General features: G+C 37.3%; 2 protein-coding genes across 2 annotated transcripts in view; one reads left to right on the top strand and one right to left on the bottom strand.

The window, feature by feature from the left end:
• The window catches only part of LOC134839467 (heterogeneous nuclear ribonucleoprotein D-like-B), a 393,489-nt gene that overhangs the window by 280,828 nt on the left and 90,978 nt on the right, over positions 1–21,683 (top strand). The window lies entirely within an intron of this gene.
• On the bottom strand, positions 8,636–13,670 carry LOC134839155 (akirin-2-like). Its single transcript, XM_063854611.1, has 4 exons — positions 13,403–13,670; positions 13,015–13,332; positions 12,836–12,904; positions 8,636–9,625 (listed from the first exon to the last, which is right to left on the bottom strand). The coding sequence occupies exons 1-4, from the start codon at positions 13,668–13,670 to the stop codon at positions 9,615–9,617; spliced, it is 666 nt and encodes a 221-aa protein (XP_063710681.1). The 3' UTR covers positions 8,636–9,614.

Below are 21,683 nucleotides of genomic sequence, written 5' to 3'. Positions count from 1 at the left end.
TCACATCATATGCACTCTGATGATTCTTTCCAGACAGTTTGTAAAACACAAGAATTTTAAAAATCACCGCCATCGACATTCCTGATGACTTTATTGTTGCCCCACTACTAACTTTTTACAACCGTTTTTTCTCCATTAACTTACTCAGTTCCCGTAGTTACCCTAGGCTCAAACTCAAGCTCCTCTTATACCGACACTACCCAGATTCTTTCACCCCTTTCCAGCATTTTTCTCGACACCCCAATTTTAATGACTTATGACTAATTAAAGCATTGCTTAGATGACTTCATTCAGCACCAACAACAAATCAATCATACTACTCAACCACTTACAATGCATCAATTAACCCACTCCATCAGAGACATCAACATCATCTATCTGTAACACCCATACTCATAAATAGAAATTAACCCACCAACCCACCCCGATATTTAGTCAAACGACCTTCATCATCAAGACTTCTTCGTACAAATCACCCAAGACACACTAACACACTGACATTCATACATGTCAACCCTCCATTCGTTTCCCAATTTTGATACAACAATGACGAATCCCAAAGTCAATGAGACTCCTACGTTGACGATCACTCACTAATCTCTACACTTTCTTGATTTTATTACGATTATTTTACCAACCCGCTCCCTATACCACTCCGTAAATCTGAAGACGACGAACTCTACATAACAGTACTTCACCAACTTACAAATGATAAACTATTAAAATTTTTACTAACGTTGGATTGTCACATGTTCTCAATCGCTTCATCGCACAAAAATCCAACCAATTCTCATTTGCACACTATGATCACATTGTCATCCGCTACATGGAAGATTCCCCGTATGACACAGACCCTGCAAAAATTGCCCCACAAACTGAAAGCTTTTTTTTTTTTACAAAAACTGACCACAGTTTCGAATTGCACAGCCTTAACAAAACGTTTGATCACGTCATTGAGCATGCGCTTAAAAACATAAAAGCGTACGAATCTCATTTTAGTTGTTTTGATAGTTTTCAACTAACTTTCAATTTAATCACTCCAAAAAACGCGATATTAACTCACACGAAGTCCTGCTAAAATAAAAACTAACTCATACGCACACTGAATATGTTTCACACAAAGACAATTTCTACAAAGTTCACCCTCACCAAAACCATATCAACGATATATGTTATGCAACTCTAATTACACATCACCCTATTTCCTAAACTTCACTGATTGCAAAAAAAGTACTAAACAGCACGGCATCCTCCGTAACTACGATCCCGTCCGGCAGATGTACATATTTTGCCCCCCTCACCAACACCTTTCCCGTGAAGGATCCCAGCCCTATTATTATCCCGCATGAATATACAACCTGTTGAATTAACAATGTTAGAAAATATCCACGGCACTAAATTTAATCACCAACTTTACAACCTAATCCAAAACACTCACCACGAGTGCTCAGTAACGCCAAAAAAATCGAGATCATCAAGGCACTTGAGCTTCTTTGGGCACTCTTACCAACTAGAAATGTAATCAGCATGCTAGCTAAGTTTCTAGCTAAATATCTGCATTCGCTTCTGCAGAAACTAACTTTTCCAATCGATTTTTTGTTGATCCCGATTCTAGGTAAATATGATTTCATTTTTTTTACTAACTAATTCTGAAGACTTACCAGCAATTTTCTGAGTTAAAATGCCAGCTTTTTTTAAAATTTCACCAATAGGTTCTATATATAAGAAAACTAATCAAAATTTTATAAATTTTTCGATCAAAAGTGCTAACTGATTGCCGTATATTATGCGAAAGGTAAATTATTAGTTTTCACACAGTAAAAACAGTTGTCATACAAGGTAATAAATTAATAAATGAGTAATAAAATAAAGATGAGACTAACTTTTTCATTTGTGCTTCAATTTGTAAACTCTCCAAATCGCCCCATGAGTTGATCACTTTTTATAAACTCTCTTCAGCAGTCGAGCAAACTTCGCTTAAAAATAATAGTGAACAAATGAACTTCCAATTTGACAAATTAATTAATGAAAACTTTAAACAGCTTGCACAAGTTTCGATCCTTAATTAACCCGGTCGGAATAAGGAATTAAACTTAGATAACCACCGCAGCTTCTTAAAGTCTTCGCACTAATAACATTTACAAAAAGTCCCCCTATACTTGAGCCACATTGAAACAGGATAAAATATTCGTTTGGAACTCAAATCAACTTTTTATTGAGACCACATGAAACCCCAATGATCTCCTTGTAAACACTAATCAAGGACGCATTGTTTTTGAGAAAAGGTTACAACCAAAGGAATGAAAGACAGAAGATCTAAAAAAAACTAAAAGAAAAGGTTATAAACAAATCAGGACTCTACTCAAAGAAACGCTATAAGTATACCCCACTGGCCTAACCCACCAGTCGTTCGAAGGAAATCTTGAGCATGTGCTTAAAACCAACTGAATTAATTTTTACCAGGAGTGGCTCTAGGGTGAGCAACTGTTTAAGATAACTGAACTAAGCAAAACGCTTTTGCAAAAATATTTAATAAGATCATAACTTAAACTGATTCACTAAAAGTGCAGAAATATATGTTTATATCAGATATAAAGACTTCACAGAGCAAAAAAAAACGAGCAGCAAAAAGCAGATGAAAACTCGACGACATTCCGATTATAGAATGAAAAATCTTATGGTTTTGCTGGCCGCTGTCACAGCCCTCGGAGGATATAAAGTATCGAGCCAATATCGCAGCGAAGGTATCCATTGAACAAGAACAATGGCAAACTCGGCTTTGAAACTCAAACATACGGATCCTTGTCGCTTGGCGCTTCACTCGGAGAAGTCAACCCTGATCTCACTATTTGATCAATACAAACGAATGCACGTAGTCTCGCTCTGACTCTCGAATCTGCAACTTCAGTACAATCTTTTTGATTCACAACAATCTCTCAATCTCCATTGATCTCAACAACAAATTCTTCACTGATACAAGCAATCAACACTCTCCTCAAGGAGTCTAGAAGATTCTTCATCCATCCCTCACAAGAAAAACTTTGATTCAAAAAACTTCCTAAGCCCCGGATGGATGAAACCAGTTCAAACAAGTATTTATTATCTACTTTGACATTTATTACTGTAAAATATTTAGAACTAACCAATCATGATCCATTACTAAAACTTATGACAACTTGTAAAGCTGAAACTATTCATAGTTTCAGCCAGAGAAAATACATAATTCAACTTAGAAATCAGTTGTCTCTTTCTCTCCTCTAACCTCACAAGAATACCAGTATATACTAGATCTTTTGAGATTAGGCAATATAAGAATAAGATTAGGATCGGTATTAGACTAAGAAGTTGCACGAATCTATCCGGCCGAAAATAAGATACAGACGAACAGACGGTGCACCATATCCAAAATTACTCTATGAGAAGGCCACCTCGGACCTTAACTCATTACTATAATACATTACTCGGTACACTATGCTCCAAAATTTTTTTGTTCCGAAATTTAGCTCTTGCACTGAAGTTCCATTTGAGAATGCAAAGTGTTTTATGTCTTAACCAAATCTGCAATCAATTTAAAAAAACCTGGTTTTCCAAGAACAAATTCAGCCAGTGGTTTCATGTCGATCGTCAACAATCCCGATTTTCAAGCATTATATTTTAGCTCATGATTGGCCGGCTGAAACCTTAGAACATCTAAACGTAGCTGCAGATGGATAATAACAAGGTACAAACCGCAAGCAATTAATGAGCTTAGAATCATCACGAAGCAATAAGAAAAAGAGTACATCGTGAATCTAACTTGTGATTTATGAAAAAACTGAAAAAAATACAGGTCTGTTTTTTGTACGAACATTGCTTTGTGTTTCACTGCTGTTTCAAGCAGAGAGCTCGAAAAAAATCTATTGATTTTATCCCGCCAAGTATCTTCCATAAAATGAATTGAATAATTTTAACAGATTAACGTCAAGTCCAATAAGAGCATGCAAGTAACGTCAATGGCAAAGAATGCAAAATCGAAATTTGGCTTAGTTTTTAAAAAAAAACTATCCTCTCACCTTTATAATAAGTAATTGATGCCATATGCTCTAACAAAAGGGCGATGAACAGAGAGAGTCAAGTCTGCGAATGGATAAAGATTAAAAAAATGAGGTCGACTAAGTTGAGTTGCGACAGGAATCATAAACAGGAGTTTTATCACATCAACAAAACTTTTCAAACAAGTCGGCCATTTATCTTATTGTTATTCCAATGCATAACTGAAATAAGCATCTCTGTCTTTTCATGGCCTTCAAAGACGGAAAATCTTGACTGGTTGATAAACTTCTGGTTTTTTGACGAAGCACTGCCTGAACTGACTCAAACTTTGTGTATTATAGACATTATAGATTTGAGACGATTCATGTGAAGCGTGTTTTGGACAATTCATGTGAAGCGTGTTGATTCTTTATAGGCATAGTTCGGGTTAGATTTTGAAAAAAAAATGTTTTCTGATTGCAGCATTGATCGTTTGCGCGTTGAAAACCTCGCAACAATTGAATCTCGCAAATACACCAAATCAATTTTTTCTCTTCAAAAGATTTTGCAGGCGAACACAAACCACAAGCAATTTTCTTTTAGTGTCGTAGTCTGCCGGGACGATGATTTGGCAGGACATTAAAAAACAGCGAATGAAAGTGACATTAATAAATTCATCCTCAGCTCTACTGTTGTTTTCCCGCAATTCGGATGTTCTCATAAATTAGTCACGTCGGTCTCATCGCTTGAAAGTCAGCATAATCATCCACCCCGTTTTAATGAAACCAAAGGATTTTTAAAACATATCACTTGCGATACAACCAAAATTTTCGAAGAATCCACAATGGAAAAACATCAAAATGTTGTCTGGAATTATGGTCTATTTGCGCAAAACACAACCAGAAACACATTCAACGGCTTTTAACGAAATTTCAAAAACAATTATCTAGCGAACATGAAAATGTTGTCATGAAAAACTTTGAACTATAAACTATATTCTGAGATTTTTAAAATTTTGTGCGATCCGGTGGAAAGCATACGTATTATGGTTCCCTCGAGTGACCCAAAATTAAGTTAGTGAGCCGATAAAACAGAAGACAAAATCAATTAGGCTGAAAAAATTTTCAAGCGAAAAAAAAACAAAGAAAAATTGACGAAGTCAAGGTTAGAAGAATTGCAAACTACAGGAGTAAATGAAAAAAAACGAAAGCAACTACAATGAAAACTACAGATGAAAACATACGGCAAGAAATTTTGGAATTTCGCAAGATAGCCGACAAAACATACGCAGACAAATGATAGGTCGACAATTTTTCTGCAACGGAATGATTCCTGTTCAAAAAAATAAACAGGTCCAGGTCAGATTCGAACCCAGGACCTTTTCCGTCCCAGGCGTACCCGTTACTTCCAGGCTGATTGTGCCAGAGACGCATGAAAATTTGAATTCATTATTAACCAAAATACCAAGTGATTCTGCTAAACAAGTTGTTAACCCGAAAAAAGTTCCGATTTGATAATGCTTGCTAATCGCAAGCGTAGAAAAACTTGTTCAAAACTGAGATAACAATAAGAAAACTTTCTTCCGATAAACTCATAAGAAGCTTTCATACATTATCTGCGTCATTCGGTCAAATTTACCTGCTTCTCTTACTATCATTCTTGAAACAAAAATTGAAAAGGAAAGAAAAATTCAATCTCTGTAAAAATTTCACGCCATTATCAGATTAAAACTAATTGGTTTCAAAAGGGAAAAGAATTTGAGACTTTACATATCGAAATCGGAGACCACATTGATTAAACTAATATGCACAGCGGCAACGCTAATGTTTCCAGTAACCTCGAAACAAAAACTAATAATTTTTAGATCGAAAAACCAATAAATTAAAACTTTTTATCATGTTAATATTTAGGATGACAGTTCTATGCTGAGAAAAACTAAATTATACGGCTTTAATTAGTGCATCAAAAAAGTCGCAAGAAGCTATAAGCCTATTAGAAAAGACGATCAGGAGAAAGCGATGAGAGCTTTTGACCTTTTTTTATGAAAATTCAAAGTCTAACGCAACAAAAAAAAGTGTATTGCTCTTGAACAAGCGAATCACTGAAAAAGAAAAAAGCTGACGCAATAATTCAACCAACAAAGTTTTGATAAATCAATAACATCTATGAAGATGAAAAAAAAAACAAGAAAAGATGGTAGAGGATTCATAAAGTTTTTGTGAAAAACAAAAATATTTAGAAAATCTATTTTGAAATTCGCCGGAAGGTTCATGTTTCCAAAAATTTTTGTTTGCCTTTGAAATCAGCGAATGTTTGCGTTTATTTTACTAAAACAGTTTAAAAATTTTGTGATATATTGATCCTGTTAAACAAATAAAATTGTCTGTAAAGTGAGTGCGGTCAAAAAGTACTCATGCAATTATGCCATAAAGCCGAGTCGTCGTACGCCAACCGTAATTGAGATGAAAAAAAAACGGTACTAATTTTTTTCTTCTCTCGATTCTGATTGCTTAACGACTTGTCTACTTTGTCACCTGTCTGCTTTTTGCTAGAAAAATAGTATAAAGTTTGCCACTGTAAAGCGTAGAAATCAGGGACCATAGAATTTTACACCAGATAATGACGAAAATTGTCGGTTATACGGCGAAAAAGGATGATTTTTGATATTTTGAAAGTTGAACTACATAGCTTGAAAAGTGAACAGATTGGTTGAAACTTAATTCCAGGAAAAAAATGATGATTTTTTACAAACAGGTGAGTTAAAAATTTGTTAATTTTGCGTTGCATAGCCGAGATTAAATCAAATGAAATCTCACAATAGTCTGCTAGAACGCCTATCAAAATCATACATACTGACACTTTGAGACGTGCAATGTTCTGACGGTCACAAGACTAAGGCTTGAAAATATTTTTTAAATGTTAAAAGAAAGATATCAATTACTGAGAGACCAAACAAATCAAGAAGAATGACAACACGCTGCTGTGGGAAATGACAAATTTGAAAAAAGAACAAACAGTCGGTCTGTGTCTTCATTCTAACCAAGCTAAAGGGATATTTTAAAATCCAGTAAGAAAAATTTGGCCGAAACTCAGATTTACAAATGAAAATATTTTTCTGGTCACCCCTTACATTTTTTAATGAACTAGACAGAAGTGAAGCAGCATTTTGCGAAAACAAGGAACAAAAAAGTGCTCTCAAAATTATAATATGGTTTCGAAAGACAAAACAAGGACAGCTGGTTACTGAGCAAGTAGCACAGAATATTCCGACAATATTCTTCAAAAAACTAGAAAATACTCAAGTTTGACAATCTTATTAAAATAGACAAACTTCACAAAAATTTTTGAAGATAAATAATTAAAGACAAAAAATCATTTAAAACGCAGAATTTTTTTTTATTTTCGAAGTTTTGATTCCCAAAATGGCGTTGCAAACTCCAAAAACGAACTTTACTCAAGTAAACTCGAAATTAAGCATAAAAAAGTTATTGAAAAGGACTTAAATTAAGCATAAACAAGCCTGCTCGCGCGCCATAGTCACTCAAAATGAGACCAAAAATCAAAAACGTTAAAGTTTTTCTCGTCACTGGGAAACTTAACGAAATTTTTTACTGTGGGTCAGAACAACAACCACTCACAGCAAACTTCCAATCAAGTACCTGCAATTTACGACTGACGAACCTTTACCTGCAGGTTTGAATGTCTTATTTACATCAATGAAAAAAAAACAGAAACTAAACAGAAAGCAGAACAAAAAATTAACACTGAAATAAGCGACTGAAACTAAAAGACGGATTTGAAAGGTTTGTGATTTTTTTCACAGATTTGAGTATATCAAACTTTATGAAAGCAAAAACAATATATCTGGTTTTACATAATTCACTCTGCAAATGAAACTCTTTCATTTATAAAACTTAACTTTTCACTTTTGTTTCCTTTCGCGATATAGAACTTGGACTAGATTGTAAACAAAATTTCTCAATTTCCCAACTTTGGAGTATTGTTTTCCTTCTGTGGCAAAAGAGTTAGCATTCAATTTTTTCATATAAAAAGCTTATAACAAGTACTTTTCGACAACCAAAAAATTAATCAACAAAAATCTAGTTTAAGCTTTAACTTTAAAATGAGCCCTGAAAATTCATTTTTTATGGAAAACTGCTAGTCATAGAAATTTTATACGTGGAAATTGTATGATGAGCACTTTATCATAGAAAATGACAATCTATTTACATTTGAATTTCTTGAACGATTTATGGCTGGCGTATTTTTAATGAAATTAACCCAATTTGAGCAAATTGGAGCAACGTGTAAAACATTTATTTCGCTGGGAAATCAAATTCCACTTTTGAAACTAATTCCTTCACTTTTTCGCTGTTCGATATTGGAGTTTGCCTTCCTTTTAACAAAAGAAAAGAGCTGAAGAAATCAAAAGTCAAACCGCGAAAAAGTAAATTTGAGCCTGAACAAATTTTAAGACTTTTCCTAAAAAAAAAAACAACAAAAAAAAGCATCGCGACCTATCCATCTCCATCTCTCTAAGGCTCTTTCATTGATTATTGCAAGAAAACATTTCTATCAATCTTAAAAAAACGTTCTTTTGTATAAAACTTGAATTTAACTTGAAATTATGAGTAAAAAAGAGTAGCTTTTCAACAAACCAACTATTTCACCGTATTTAGTAAACAAAAGTTGACACAAGTTTCAAAAATAATATCATAGTTTCTTCATAATGAAATACTGCCGCAAAAACTGTAAAATACTTGGTTACAATACAACCAATTGAATTCACAGCAAACCAATCATGATGGTAGCTATGTGAAAGTTGAAATTTTAGAGAATGCTCAGTTGAAAAAAACATCGGTTTCGATCATCAGATCCGGACACAAGCCAATGATCTTAAATTTTTCATTTTGCCAGTTAAATCCGCTGCTCGTGGAAATCGTTACCAAAACAAATTACAAAACCTTTGTCTGATCGTTTTAATTTACCGATTTTGTCAACTTCTCAGCATTAACTATCATTCAAATGATTGAGCACTTAAAGAGAAACCCACTATTAATCATGAACAGAACATCCATCATGCATGGTACAATTAATTGAAAACTCTCCATTACTCATAATTATCTCCCAGTTTGCAGTAATTGATAGCGTAGTTGAACGACAAACGTGGTTTTTGTTAGCCCATGATTTTGTCTTCACCACTGATAATGTTTTTTAAAGCAATAAATAAGTTAAGAAGAGACAAAATTCATGACCGACTGAAACAGTTACCAGATTTCAATATGCACTTCGCACAGAGGATTTTTTACTATGTCTTACATAAATTTGATTTAGTTGTTAGGTGCCATAATACATTGTTAAGGATAACAAATACATAGCCAATTAACGACTTAACGATACTAGTAACTCGACGATTTAGGATATTCGCTATTTTGATAGCACATCACAATATAAAGATATTTCCAAACAACAATTTAAAAAACAGTTTTATTTCTGCTGCCTTCTTGATTTCGTACGTTGAAATGATTCGGCGCCGAAAACTCCTTTTCCGATTTTGACCATGATGCAATTTTAATCTACTTGGCTAAGTGTCATTCAGTCATTTAGGAGACGTCTAAAACAAATAGGATTTACGCTATAAGATTGTTACGTGGTTCCTGCCTTCAAATAAGTAGCACAAACTTGTCTATAACATTACAAAAAAAAATCCTTTTTTGACCCTTATTTTAAAAGAAGCCTTTAAAGTATACTTGAAAAACAACTGCTGCGTTAAAAAATAGGAAGTCAGTTTTCCAAAAAAAGAAGCGATTGAAATGAAACCACTGCTGGTATTTGACAAAAAAATAAATCATTGCGTCTAGATTACTGAACAACGAGCACACAACAACCGTCTTGGCTGGTTAAAGACAATCTCGAAAAGATTTTGAAACACTTTAAGCACCCAAGTTCATAAGTAAAATGATCATGTAAGTTTTAATTAAGTTTTTTCATCTTTGCTATAAAATTGTCTCAATTTTGTTTTCAAATTTAGAGAAGTTTTGATAACTGATTTAAAAAAAGATCAGTTTTAGTGAGAAAATGAGACCTCCCGTCTCTTTGAAACATTAAAACATTTACTCATGTTCAACTTTAAATATTTAATCACATCTACTTTCGTCCGATGTTTGAAAGCAGGAAGTAAACTTTTGCCCTTCTAGTTTTTGAAATTGTCGGGGCGGACCTGTAAAAACGCACAAAACTAAAAATTGAAAATAGGTTATTTTGCCTTAAAAAAGTTTGTTTGAATAGTGCAACAAGAAAAATTAGCATACTGTGTTCAAAACTTCATTTAAACAAATTAGTTCAGGGAATACGCTTCTAAAAACTCAACATTCTATTGAGATTACTTTTACTAGCTGTCTATAACCAAATATTGTTTAAGAAAACATTGGCTTGAATATGCATTATAAAACAGATATAATCACATTGAAAAAAAATTTCTTGCCCGAAAAAGAATACCAATGAAGTTAATCAATAAATTACAACTGCGCTTGATATGAGAAGACAATTTGAAATTTTGCATCAATAGTTCTCCCAAGATAATTAGAATTCGTAGTTCGATATATTCCACTAGTTCATATTGAATCATTAAAGTTCAAATCAACCCCAAGTTTAATATATTTACAGTTCGAATTAATAGGTGAAATCTAATTATCCGTGCTTCATGAGAAGACGATACTCGTGTTACTTTCGAATCTTTGTCTAAAAATCCTCTTTTATCTGAGCATTTTACGTAGTGCCGCCAGCAACTCGCCTTATTTCATAAGCTAAAAAGCTAGGAAGGACATTAATGAACAGTTAAAAAAACGGTGGACCTAAAATAGATCCCAGTTCACATTAAACGAATAGTTCAGCTGATTTTTTTACTTTGGTTTATTTGAACTGTTTTTGATTGCTAAGATAAGCATTTTCCACAAAAACCATAACGTTTATTTTTTCAACAAAATCTCATCTTCTATTGTATTGCAGCTCTTTTTGAAACGGGCCCTTGGGATACCCCTCATGAAATGGATTGTTCAGCTAATCTTTCTACTTGTTTTTCAGAACATTGAAAATGGAGATGAACATTTTATTCGGGTGCAGTTTAGTTTTTACCACAAATAACACAGAGGCGAAGCTTCACCTCGCAAACACTCGCGAGAACACGGCAAAAGGCAGCTCTATAAAATGCAATAAAAAAATTGGAAATTAGCCTCGAATATGTAAAAAACCGGCTACGTCTGAGATTCGAACCTGTGACCTAGAGATTAAGTCTCACAAACTAACCACTCAGCCACGGACGCATATTAGGCACAAAACACTTGCCACAATATAGCAGAGAACAGATGCTTAGCAATTTCTAGTGCTAGTGAAATTTCCAAATTAGTGAACACGTTTAATGAACACTTTTATTTGCGAGTTCGGTTTTTAAAAAAAAAAGCAAATTACAAAAGGCGTTATAAAAACCAGCGTTATTAAAATACATATTATCAGCAAACTGCATCATTGTATCAATGAGTCATATATCAGCATTTAATGCATGGTCGTAATGATAATTTATATTAACCGTCCTTCCTATACAAAAGCGCTTATAGAGTTGTCGATAAATGGAATTTTGCGCAGCGATCTGCACCCCCTTATACATAGTAAAGAGCTCCTGATGAGCGCGAAGCTTATTATAGTTCTTATGTAGTTTATCGATTCCGAGTGTTCACTTATTTTTGCTAGGTTAGCAAAAAAGGTTCGTAAGAATACATTAAGCTGATCGCAAGTGTAATCATCGGAATGGATCGAGTGATATACCAAATTGAAGACCTTTCAGTCGTGATTCGGGCGACATAAAAAATTTCAAAAAAATTTGATCAAGTGTCGAGAAAACTGGTTTAAACTTATTGATTCTTAGTTCAGTTTGGAGCGAGTAAAGCGATCAACTAACGATCCTTACATGAAAATGTGTTGTATTTAAAAGTTTAGGATTAAAAAACTTTTAATACAAAGAAAAGAAGGGTTTTCTCAAAAAATATTGAGCAAAAACTTCGATTTTTTAAAACATTTTTTGTTTGTCATTCATTTTTTTGAAGACAAATATTGTCAATTATTTCGAATTCACTAAGCGTCTACGCTTTTGTTTAGTTCTCGCATCACACCTTCCACTAAAAACGACACTTACTTGAAGAAAAAACTTAACCTCTTTTCTTTAAGTTTTTTTATGAATATGGCCGGAACATTCTGTGCTACTTTCACAGCAACCGGTTATCCTTGTTTTATCAAAATAAAGAACGGTTTTTGATTTCTAGGATAAGTTTCCGCATAAACCAAAACGCTCTAATTTTTTCAACAACAACTCATGATCAATTGCATTGAAAGCGTTTTTGAAATCAAAAAAGCTGCGAGCCAAGTAGTTTTTATTTATCAACAATTTTTGATTTTTGAATCGTTTCTGTCGCTGATGAGATTGCTTGCGAACATGAGTGGTTAGTTCTGAAACAGATTTCGTTTTATTCAAATTCCTAAGCCTATTCGGATAGTTTAATACACGCTTTGACAACTCGATACTTATGACTTGAGCTCGCAAATTACTTTATTTATTTCTAAAAACTCAGTTGCGTGTAACACAAAAGACTGCTGAACACACTTCATTAAATATGATTTTGTAGTCGAATTGCGATTTAACGGACTTCAAAACGATACCACAATCGGTGCCTTAATAAGGTTCTTTGAGTGAGTTTGATCACTTTAGGCGGAAAAACCACCGTACGGTAGTTCCTTCTCATTTTACCAGGTTTGAAGAAAAATATCAACTCACATGATGCGCTGTGGGACAGGCGACTTTGAATTTGGTCGTGAGTGAATTTCACGAATGCGTCGTATTGCTCTAAAAACAAAACTAAAAATTGATTGATACGATTCACTTCGCCTTCACGTGCCTTTAAACACTACATTGGGACAATCAAGCATTTGCATCTGATTATAGAATGCGAATACCTGCAAGTTTTTCCGTCAGCGCCCGATCGTACTCCTCTCGCACAGTATTGTCGCGATCGACCAGCAGCTTGTTGCAGATGGTCACAACCTGTTCCAGTGTGAACAAAGCACCTGGGTTTGCGGATCTTTCACTACTGCTGTTTTGAGTCCTGTTGGCCATTCTGGACGATGACGTGGAAGCATATTCGTCGTTGTCGCTTCCCGACGACGAACCACTTCCATTTTTCGAGAAATGTTTTCCCGAATGCTTACCGTACTTCAATTGCTTTCGCCGTTTCAAACGTTTCCATTCCTGCTTAATTCTGTTGTAAAGATCGTCTGGAAAAAATGAAAGATTATTAATGCTTTGAAATCCTCCTGAAACAAACACAAACGTGATCTTTGTTACCATTTGAAGGCATTGGCATCGGAGAAAAAGCACCAATAGAGTTCGATTGTGGTGACTGGGCACCAGAATCTCCAAAAACACGTCTTGCTTCAATGTGCTTGGATCCATGCGAGTGCATTTTTCTGGACATCTGCTGATCAGAGTTAGACTGATCGTTTCGAGCAAAAAGAGGAGTAAGCGGTGCACATCTTCGCCTTTTTGCACTGTTGCCTGTTGGGGAATACAACGGTTCCAGATCTAGTGACCGCTTCAAAGTTACACAGGCCATTTCTGAAAATCAGCTTCTAATTAACTCAACTTTATTATAGTTACTAAAAAAAAAATTTAAATTGCAGCCTAAGTAGGTAAAAACAAAACTTAGACTCCAAATAATTTGTTTTAGAACCTAATATTAGAAATTAGTGCATGAACATTAGTCATTTGTGGTAATTTGATCACTCAAGTCAAATGTGAGATCATGAATGATAAGCTCTACAGCCATTGGCTTAAGGGCCATAGACACTATCTCTCTTGCTTTTTCACTGGGAGACGGGGGATTCACTGGCAGACGGCAACACGCGATGAGCAGGGATGTCGAATACTCGGATTTTTTGATATTCGTTATTCGCCGCGGCCCAACTATTCGATATTCGACTTCGGCTGAATAGTGCCCTTACTATTCGGATTCGGCTTCGGCCAAATGTTACTACTCGAACAACTATTCGGATATTTGGTTATTTTCCCAAAAAACCTAGCATAAAAGTTTGATACAACAAATTCTATAAAAAGTATTGAACATAGCATTTTTCAAGTAGAATTGGCTGGGACTTGCGTAATAATGTAAAAATCGCGGGAGTGAGTAAATGTTAAAAATCATTCACAACTCACAACCCAGTTTTTCGAGCTAAATCGACTGAGATCGCTAAAAACTGTTAAAAATCAGTGACAACCCAGTTTTTCGAGCTAAATCGAGTGACACTATTTAAAAAAGAGACCGTAATTTTAAAACAAGTTTGCTAATGAACAGTTGTATTTCAAAAACCTTTTATTCTTATTTAAGAAAACATCGATATTCCACAAGAAACTTTTCATGCCATTTTGCCACTCTTTTTTCTTTTCTATACTCGCACTCGGCAGCGACATCAGACTCTTCTTCATTAGCCATCTTAAAAAAAACAGAAAAATATTGTGAAACAAAACAGTAAACCAATATTCGGAATATTCGGGTTTTTTAGCAGTGGACCCTGGATTATTCGGTATTCGGCAAAAAAAAAAAATATTCGGATTCGATATTCGGATTTCAAAATTTTAATATTCGGATTCGGCTTCGAAGTGCCGAATACTCGGTATTCGGGTCGAATACTCGGATTCGAATCGATATCCCTGGCGATGAGGACATCGATCTTGAGTCCGGGGAGTATGTGCCAGTCGGTAATATTTGGAAGTTTGACCTTGAGCAAAACGATCAACGTGAAAAATTCGAATTGAGCATGTCATGCTCAAATTTCTCGCGACAACTGAAAATCTCACAAAAATAAGATCAGAACAATCGCGGAAAAGTGGTAGAAAGCAGCGGGAAAATGCTATTGGCAATTTCCAGACATAAAATCACACTAGAGTAGAGCTGTCTTATCCTGAAATAGGAGACATAACGATTGAGAGAAGAGAAGATATTAATTAGAAGTGGACCAGAGTGAACTTTCGGCGGAAAGGTGGACAACCGAGATCTCTCAATGGTCCAGCCCCAAAACTTATCTCTCAAGTCAAAACTCATTTCCTTTGCTGGAATTCATTAATTGCAAACTTCTTGAGTTAAAACTTAATTCCCTTTAATGCTAGAGTTGCTGATTAATTTAGTTACTCCAAAACTCGAGTGGGCTGGTATGTGAGTACCAATTTAGTTTTCTTGAGTGTGTTTCATAATTGTTGTGTTGAGTTAAGGAGAGTTTTAGGTTGATCCATCTGAAATGGATCAAAGTTCCACTGTCTAATAAAAAGCAACCAAAACGGAATGTTCCGACCCTGTTTTAAACGGCGTTCGCGTATTTTGGGTATTTTGAGACCTAAAAATGGGGACCTTCTTATTTTCTAGAGTAAGGGGTATTTTGGTAGTGACCTTTAAGCTGTAACGAGGGTTTTAGTCTCATGTCACAAGTGAACCGAATTGGCTCCGACCGTTCGAGGTAGAAAACACAAGAGATAGTGTCCCTGTCTCTTGAGCCAATGGTTATAGGGCCTATTTTTCTTTAACCTCATATGTGACTTAAGTAGGCGACTGTTACATAGTGTTTTTATGGCGCTTCTGTGTGTTTTTATGACATCATGACTACGGAGTCGAACCCACTTGACATGCTCCGGGCACATGCTAATTCTAGAGTACCGGTGGTACGGTTCAGCGGGAACGTGTAAACCTTCCGGTTGTACCGTGAAAGCTTTTTAAGAAAACTTGAGAAAATTCCTGGTACGCTCTCCGAACGAGGCCTAGCTAACCGAGTAAGGGGGTAACTAGGGGGACAAAAAACGGGCAAAAAAACAAAAAGCGAAACAAAAACTATATAAGAATAGAAAAAGGAACAAAAACCATAAGACAAAAAAGGACAGTGACTTTGATACTAGTTTAGTTGGATCGAACATTTATTTTAATTAAATAGTATACCCATACTGTTTTCATAAGACGGATCGTTTCGATCAATTAAGCAATTTAAAAAGGTGCCCGAGTGTGGGGCGTTGTCAAGGGTTTTCAGATAGTTTGCATTTTAGCTGGACCACTAGGAGACTTGACTGGAAAAGGTGACCAGCCAACTAGGATAGTGGTTCACAGGAAGGGAACCCGACAAGTGCTGGACACGACAAAGAGACATCCAGCACCGACGAGACCGAAAAGAGAAGGCACACAGGGGTGTTCTGTTTGGTCAATCGACAGACCACGGGGAGACTTGACTGGAACAGGCGACCAGCCAAGTGGGAAAGTGGTGCCGGTGAGAGGTGCAGGACAAGCCAAGAAGACAACCAGCACGGAATCAGAACAACCAGAGGAGGGCACACAGGGGTGTTCTTGTTGGTCAATCGGGTATCGTTAGAATCCATATTACATTATAGGAGATAAGTGTAAAATTGGATAAGCGTAACCCCACTGTTTTGAGGAACGTTTTTACTTGAGCAGAGCTTGGAAACAGGTTCTACGGTTTTTTCTCAAGAGGTTTAGCACTCAGCGCTTAAATTAATTTTCAGCTTAAGGGGCGCTAAATAGGCGGGAGGTTAGAAGGGAGCTGGTTAGGTTAGAGGTTGGCGGTTGCAAATTGTAAAAAGGGGGGACACGTTACAGTAATTAATCAATCGATATCTTCGATCTAGTTACATTTTACTCTTACACGAGTGAATTACAAAGCAAGGACATCCAAATTTAAGATCGAATTAAGGTAGGTACCCTGGTCGGATCGGGTGGGGGGAAAGGAAATAGACAGTTTTTGTAACCCAGAAGAAAAATACCCCATGAGAACGTTAGTAGGGGAGAGGAAAACGCATGACAATCAAGTACCAGACATTTTTTCTTCACGAAAAGACGACATTGGTCACCTTTGAATTTTAGGCGGGTTCATCTCTCTGTTTTTATCATTTTTTTCTCGTTTAAGTTTTTACGTTTTTGGTACTAATTTTATCGGTTTTGAACAAACAGGTGATCACAAGACACCTGCGAACAAGTTGGGTTTCAACTTGCATCAGATTAATAAAAGGAGATAAATACAGGGGGGTTAGTAATTGAAACTTTTGGCCAGTAAGGTTGGGTTTTAGGGAAATTTCTATATTAGAGCTCAAGTGGTGGTACCAGGAATAGTGGTTAAAGAGTCCCAACAACGAAGAAGAAGAGATCCGATTGTCCCAACACTAGGAGAGAAGGGGTCTTGGGACAGTGGAAAGTGTCCCAACACTTGAGTGGCAAAGTCTCGGGACGTTACCACGAAGTCTTGGGACAGTACGAAGAGGTCTTGGGACAGTACGGAAAAGTCTTGGGACAGTGCCGAAAAGTCTTGGGACAGTACGAGAAAGTCTTGGGACGGTACCAAGAAGTCTTGGAACAGTACCGAAAAGTCTTGGGACAGGACCAATAAGTCTTGGGACAGTGCGGAAAAGTCTTGGGACGGTACCAAGAAGTCTTGGGACAGTATCGAAAAGTCTTGGGACAGTACCAAAAAGTCTTGGGACAGTGCGGAAGTCTTGGGAAGTGGCGAAAAGTCTTGGGACAGTGCCGAAAAGTCTTGGGACAGTAACGAAAAGTCTTGGGACGGTACAGAAAATTCTTGCGACAGAACAGAAAAGTCTTGGGACAGTGCCGAAAAGTCTCGGGACAGTACGAAGAAGTCTTGGGACAGTACGGAAAAGTCTTGGGACAGTACGAAGTGTCCCAACACTAGAGCGAAAAGGGTCTTGCGACAGTGCGAGGTAACCCAACACTTGAGTGATAGGTCTTGGGACAGTGTCGAACATCCCAACAGTGTGGAACATCCCAACAGTGTGGAACATCCCAACATCTTGGGACAGTGTGGAACATCCCAGTGTGGAACATCCCAACAAACGTGTGGAACATCCCAACAATTAAACCACAAGAAATCTGCTCTATTAAGATCACGTATTGAAAGAATTTTTCTTAGGAGAACTAGGAAAACTTTTTAGAATTTTTATCCTTAGAATAGAATTTTGTAAATTTTAATACCGTAAATATAGAAAATTGTAAATAAAAATCATCACCGATAGCAGAAAAAAGAGTTCTAGAGTCAAAGGCAAATCATAGTTCGTCGCAATGGAAAGCAATTCCGTCGGATCAAAAAGTAACGAGAAAGCAACTCGCCAATTGACACTGTGGAGGACACAACAAGCAATACGCCGGAATCAATAAAAGATGATTCTCAAGGAAAAAGAACGTCATTCATGATGGTCGGAATGAAACCAAGAGATAAAGAGGAGGTACAACCAAAAGCCTAAAAGGCAAAACGTTTGGAACAGTTTCCACAATCACAACAGAGGCCATTCAAAACGATGAGCAAATCAAACATGGGGCAACAGCTAACCACGAAAAAACAACCTCTCGAGATGGACGATTTGATGGCGAGGTTGGACGATTTGAGGCAAAAAAATGAAATGCAGTGAAGAATATAGACAAGTACCAAAAAAACGAAATACGATACAACAAAAATGAGAACATAGACAATTACTTCAAACTGGCGAGGGCGACGGAGGAAAAGCTACAGCAGTTGTCAGACAAGGTAGAGGCTACCGATAAGGAGCGCGAGAAAGATATCAAAAATGACATGCAAGAAATGAAGCAACCATATGACACGGTGAACAACAAATTATGGGGTCTGGAAACGAGAATAGACACAATGAGCAAAGACCAGGGTGAAAGTTCATGTGCCATACAGTCCAAACTAGAGGCTCTCTTGAGAAGCTCTACAGCACAAGACAAGCTGGCAACAGACAAAACCGCAAGGCAACAGAGTCGATTTTGTGGAACCACAACGGAACAAGCGGGAGTCTACACCGTTACCCCGGGATGCAGCGAGCAGAGGACCAGGGGGGCCAAGACAATTATGAAGAGTGGAACATCATATACGACAAATGGTCCAGGGGATTCCACAACGAGCAACAATGTAGGGCCCGATGACATGACGTGGGCTAACACCTGTGAAATGATGAATAGGACAATGGAAGCCTTCGCTACAAGGAATACTGATTCGAGTGGAAGAGGAGGTGGCAAATCCAAGAAAACCTTCAAGAAACCATAGGGAAATAAAGACGACTCAGATGGATGCATCGACACATGGGTAGAAGTCATGAGACTACATTTGGAACAAGACAACTTGAATGACGAGAGGCAGGCCTGCACGGCTATACTAAGCAACTTAGAGGGCACAGCGTTAAAATGTGTAGTTGCAAAGAAGGAAGAGGAACGTGATACTGCGGACAAGATCTTCGAGATATTGTTAAACCGATTCGGATCAGGAATGAAGGGCCACCAAGCTATGATGAGATTTGAAAAGAGAAGACAGAGGGACGATGAATCAATCGATCGGTTCGTGGATGATCTTGAGAGCTTGAGAAGAAGGAGTGATCCTGAAGAATCAACAAATAGGAGGAACTTCAGCATCGCCTCGAAGTTTATCGATGGGGTAAAAAGTGACGACTTGAGAACAATGTTAGCAACATACTATACACTGTCGAAAGATACTGCACCAACTCCAGAGGAGATCAGACAAAAGTCAAGGGAGTATATGTTAATGAAACCGAAGAAGTATCCCTACTTAGAAAATAGAAACATGCAGGGAGGAAGTCAACCACAGAGGTCGTCGTGGTACAAGCCTAGAGATGATATGGACAAACGTAGGTCATGCGCAAATTGCGGATCAGCGGATCATCACGTGGCGGATTGCACGACGTACAAATAAGGCACAAAGAGTCTGGGATATGCGCCGGATGAGGAAGATATGAGCCAGACGGATGAACATGAGTTTTATAGTGGCTTGATCATCAAAATATGTGCAAGATGCTTCTTCTGCAATCAAGAAGGCCACTTCAGGATGGATTGTCCGTTGTTTTGGGAAGCAGTGAAGAACCAAAGTCACCCCAAACACAAGCTAGCGCTGGCGGTGGTACAAAACACGAGGAACAGGCAAGCCGAATTCGACGCAAAAACTCGGAGGCACCGAGCGCGGAACTACCGACAAAAACGGTGAAGGCTGTAGCGCCAGTCAAAAATGCCATAGAAGCAGACGCCATGAAGTCTGTAGAAATAAACTATGAGAACTATAAACTATAGCTGCGGAGGCTATCAACAAAGTGAAACAAGACCTAGCAACGAAAGAGGTCGTGCAACGACTAAAGCAGGAGATTGAAAGGCAGAAGTTAAATGAGACATTGAGTAGATCGGTGCCAAAGCCAGAAGCCGAAGTGGGAGCGACGAGGAGTGGAAATTGTAACATTCTAAAAACGGTGACGGGAAAGCCATTCGGCATAACAAAAATTGGAGCCAGAATAATGTCGATAATCACTGTGGGCGGCCACGAAGTAACGAGAAACCTGAGTGAACCAAGCAATCAGACGACAATGCACATTGATGTGTATGCAGATTACTTAAGTGCAATAAGTCCGCAGACAACTTCTAGAGCTTTGAGGGCACTACTCACAAGAGGTGGCAGCAAGTCAGTCCGCGTCGAAAATAGATACACGGAGGCCTACGGTCCACATTAGGTGATGTTAAATATAGATGGAATAAACATCTACACGAAGACCATCATAACATGTGACGAAGACCTAGCCGGACAGATCTACGTGGGCAGGGAAGAACTGAAAATGAGATCGATTGGACACTGCGCCATGTTGCAAGAGGATGCAATGCATATCGGTACAGAAGTGGACGTATCGGCACACGTGCTTGACATAAGTGTCAAGAGGACTCAGTTACGCGGGTTACTGGACACGGGAGCGGTCTTGAGCGTTATACCAATCAAAACTTGGGAGCGAATGGGCTTCGAGAAAGACGATTCGATAGACACAAGAATTCGGCTGTCAGCTGCAAACAAAGGGGCACTGCGGGTACTAGGCAGGACACCAATAATAGCCCTAAACTTGGGGGAACGCAACCTGTGGATGAACTTTCTTGTGGTGGAAAACCTAGATGAGTCTGACCAATTCATTTTAGGCAGAGACATCATCAGAAATTTCGACGTAACAATTGATCTAAACAATGCCATATTCAGGATTCGGAATCCGGAAAAGAAGTACATAATTAAACCGAAAAATTTAATAATGGCGAATGAGAATAAAACATCGGTATCCTTGAGTAAGAGGGTGAGGCTGAAAGCGAACGAAGCGGCAATTCTAAGCTTGCGGATGAAAAATTATAAAGAACTAAGTGACAGCAAGCAAGTATGCATAGTCACAAATCCAAATAGTCAAAGTGCTGCTGTCTTAAAAAGATCCTTCTCAATAACCAAGAGCGGTCTCTGCGTCAGTGTTTTGTTGAATACTCTTGACATACCCATCACAATTTAGAGGGGAAGGAAACTGGAATACGCTTTACCCGTGAAAACTCGATATGAAATGACTAAAAATGTAAAAGAGAATGATGTTCTTGATTGTCCCAATCATAGGGACAAGATTTGTATCTTGAGAAGATTAAAGAAATTAAAAGATACATCAGGTCTTGTGAAATCACTTAAGTCAGAGACAGACGATGGACTTTCGAGCTGTTCAAATTTCCCGGAAAGACCCACACTAAAGAAAAAAAGAAATGGATCAACCGGTGTTA

Source organism: Symsagittifera roscoffensis, chromosome 2 (assembly GCF_963678635.1).
Source record: "Symsagittifera roscoffensis chromosome 2, txSymRosc1.1, whole genome shotgun sequence".
Classification (NCBI taxonomy): Eukaryota; Metazoa; Xenacoelomorpha; order Acoela; family Convolutidae; genus Symsagittifera; species Symsagittifera roscoffensis.
Note: the sequence above shows the minus strand (reverse complement) of the source record. Positions and strands in the feature narration are given on the sequence as shown.

Bases quoted from the DNA above. Each gene is read 5' to 3' on its own strand.
- LOC134839155 (XM_063854611.1), bottom strand. From the start codon at position 13,670: ATGGCCTGTGTAACTTTGAAGCGGTCACTAGATCTGGAACCGTTGTAT. The intron at 13,333-13,402 runs GTAACAAAGATC...CATTTTTTCCAG, and splicing joins GATGCCAATGCCTTCAAATG to ACGATCTTTACAACAGAATT. The intron at 12,905-13,014 runs GTATTCGCATTC...TTTTGTTTTTAG, and splicing joins GCTGACGGAAAAACTTGCAG to AGCAATACGACGCATTCGTG.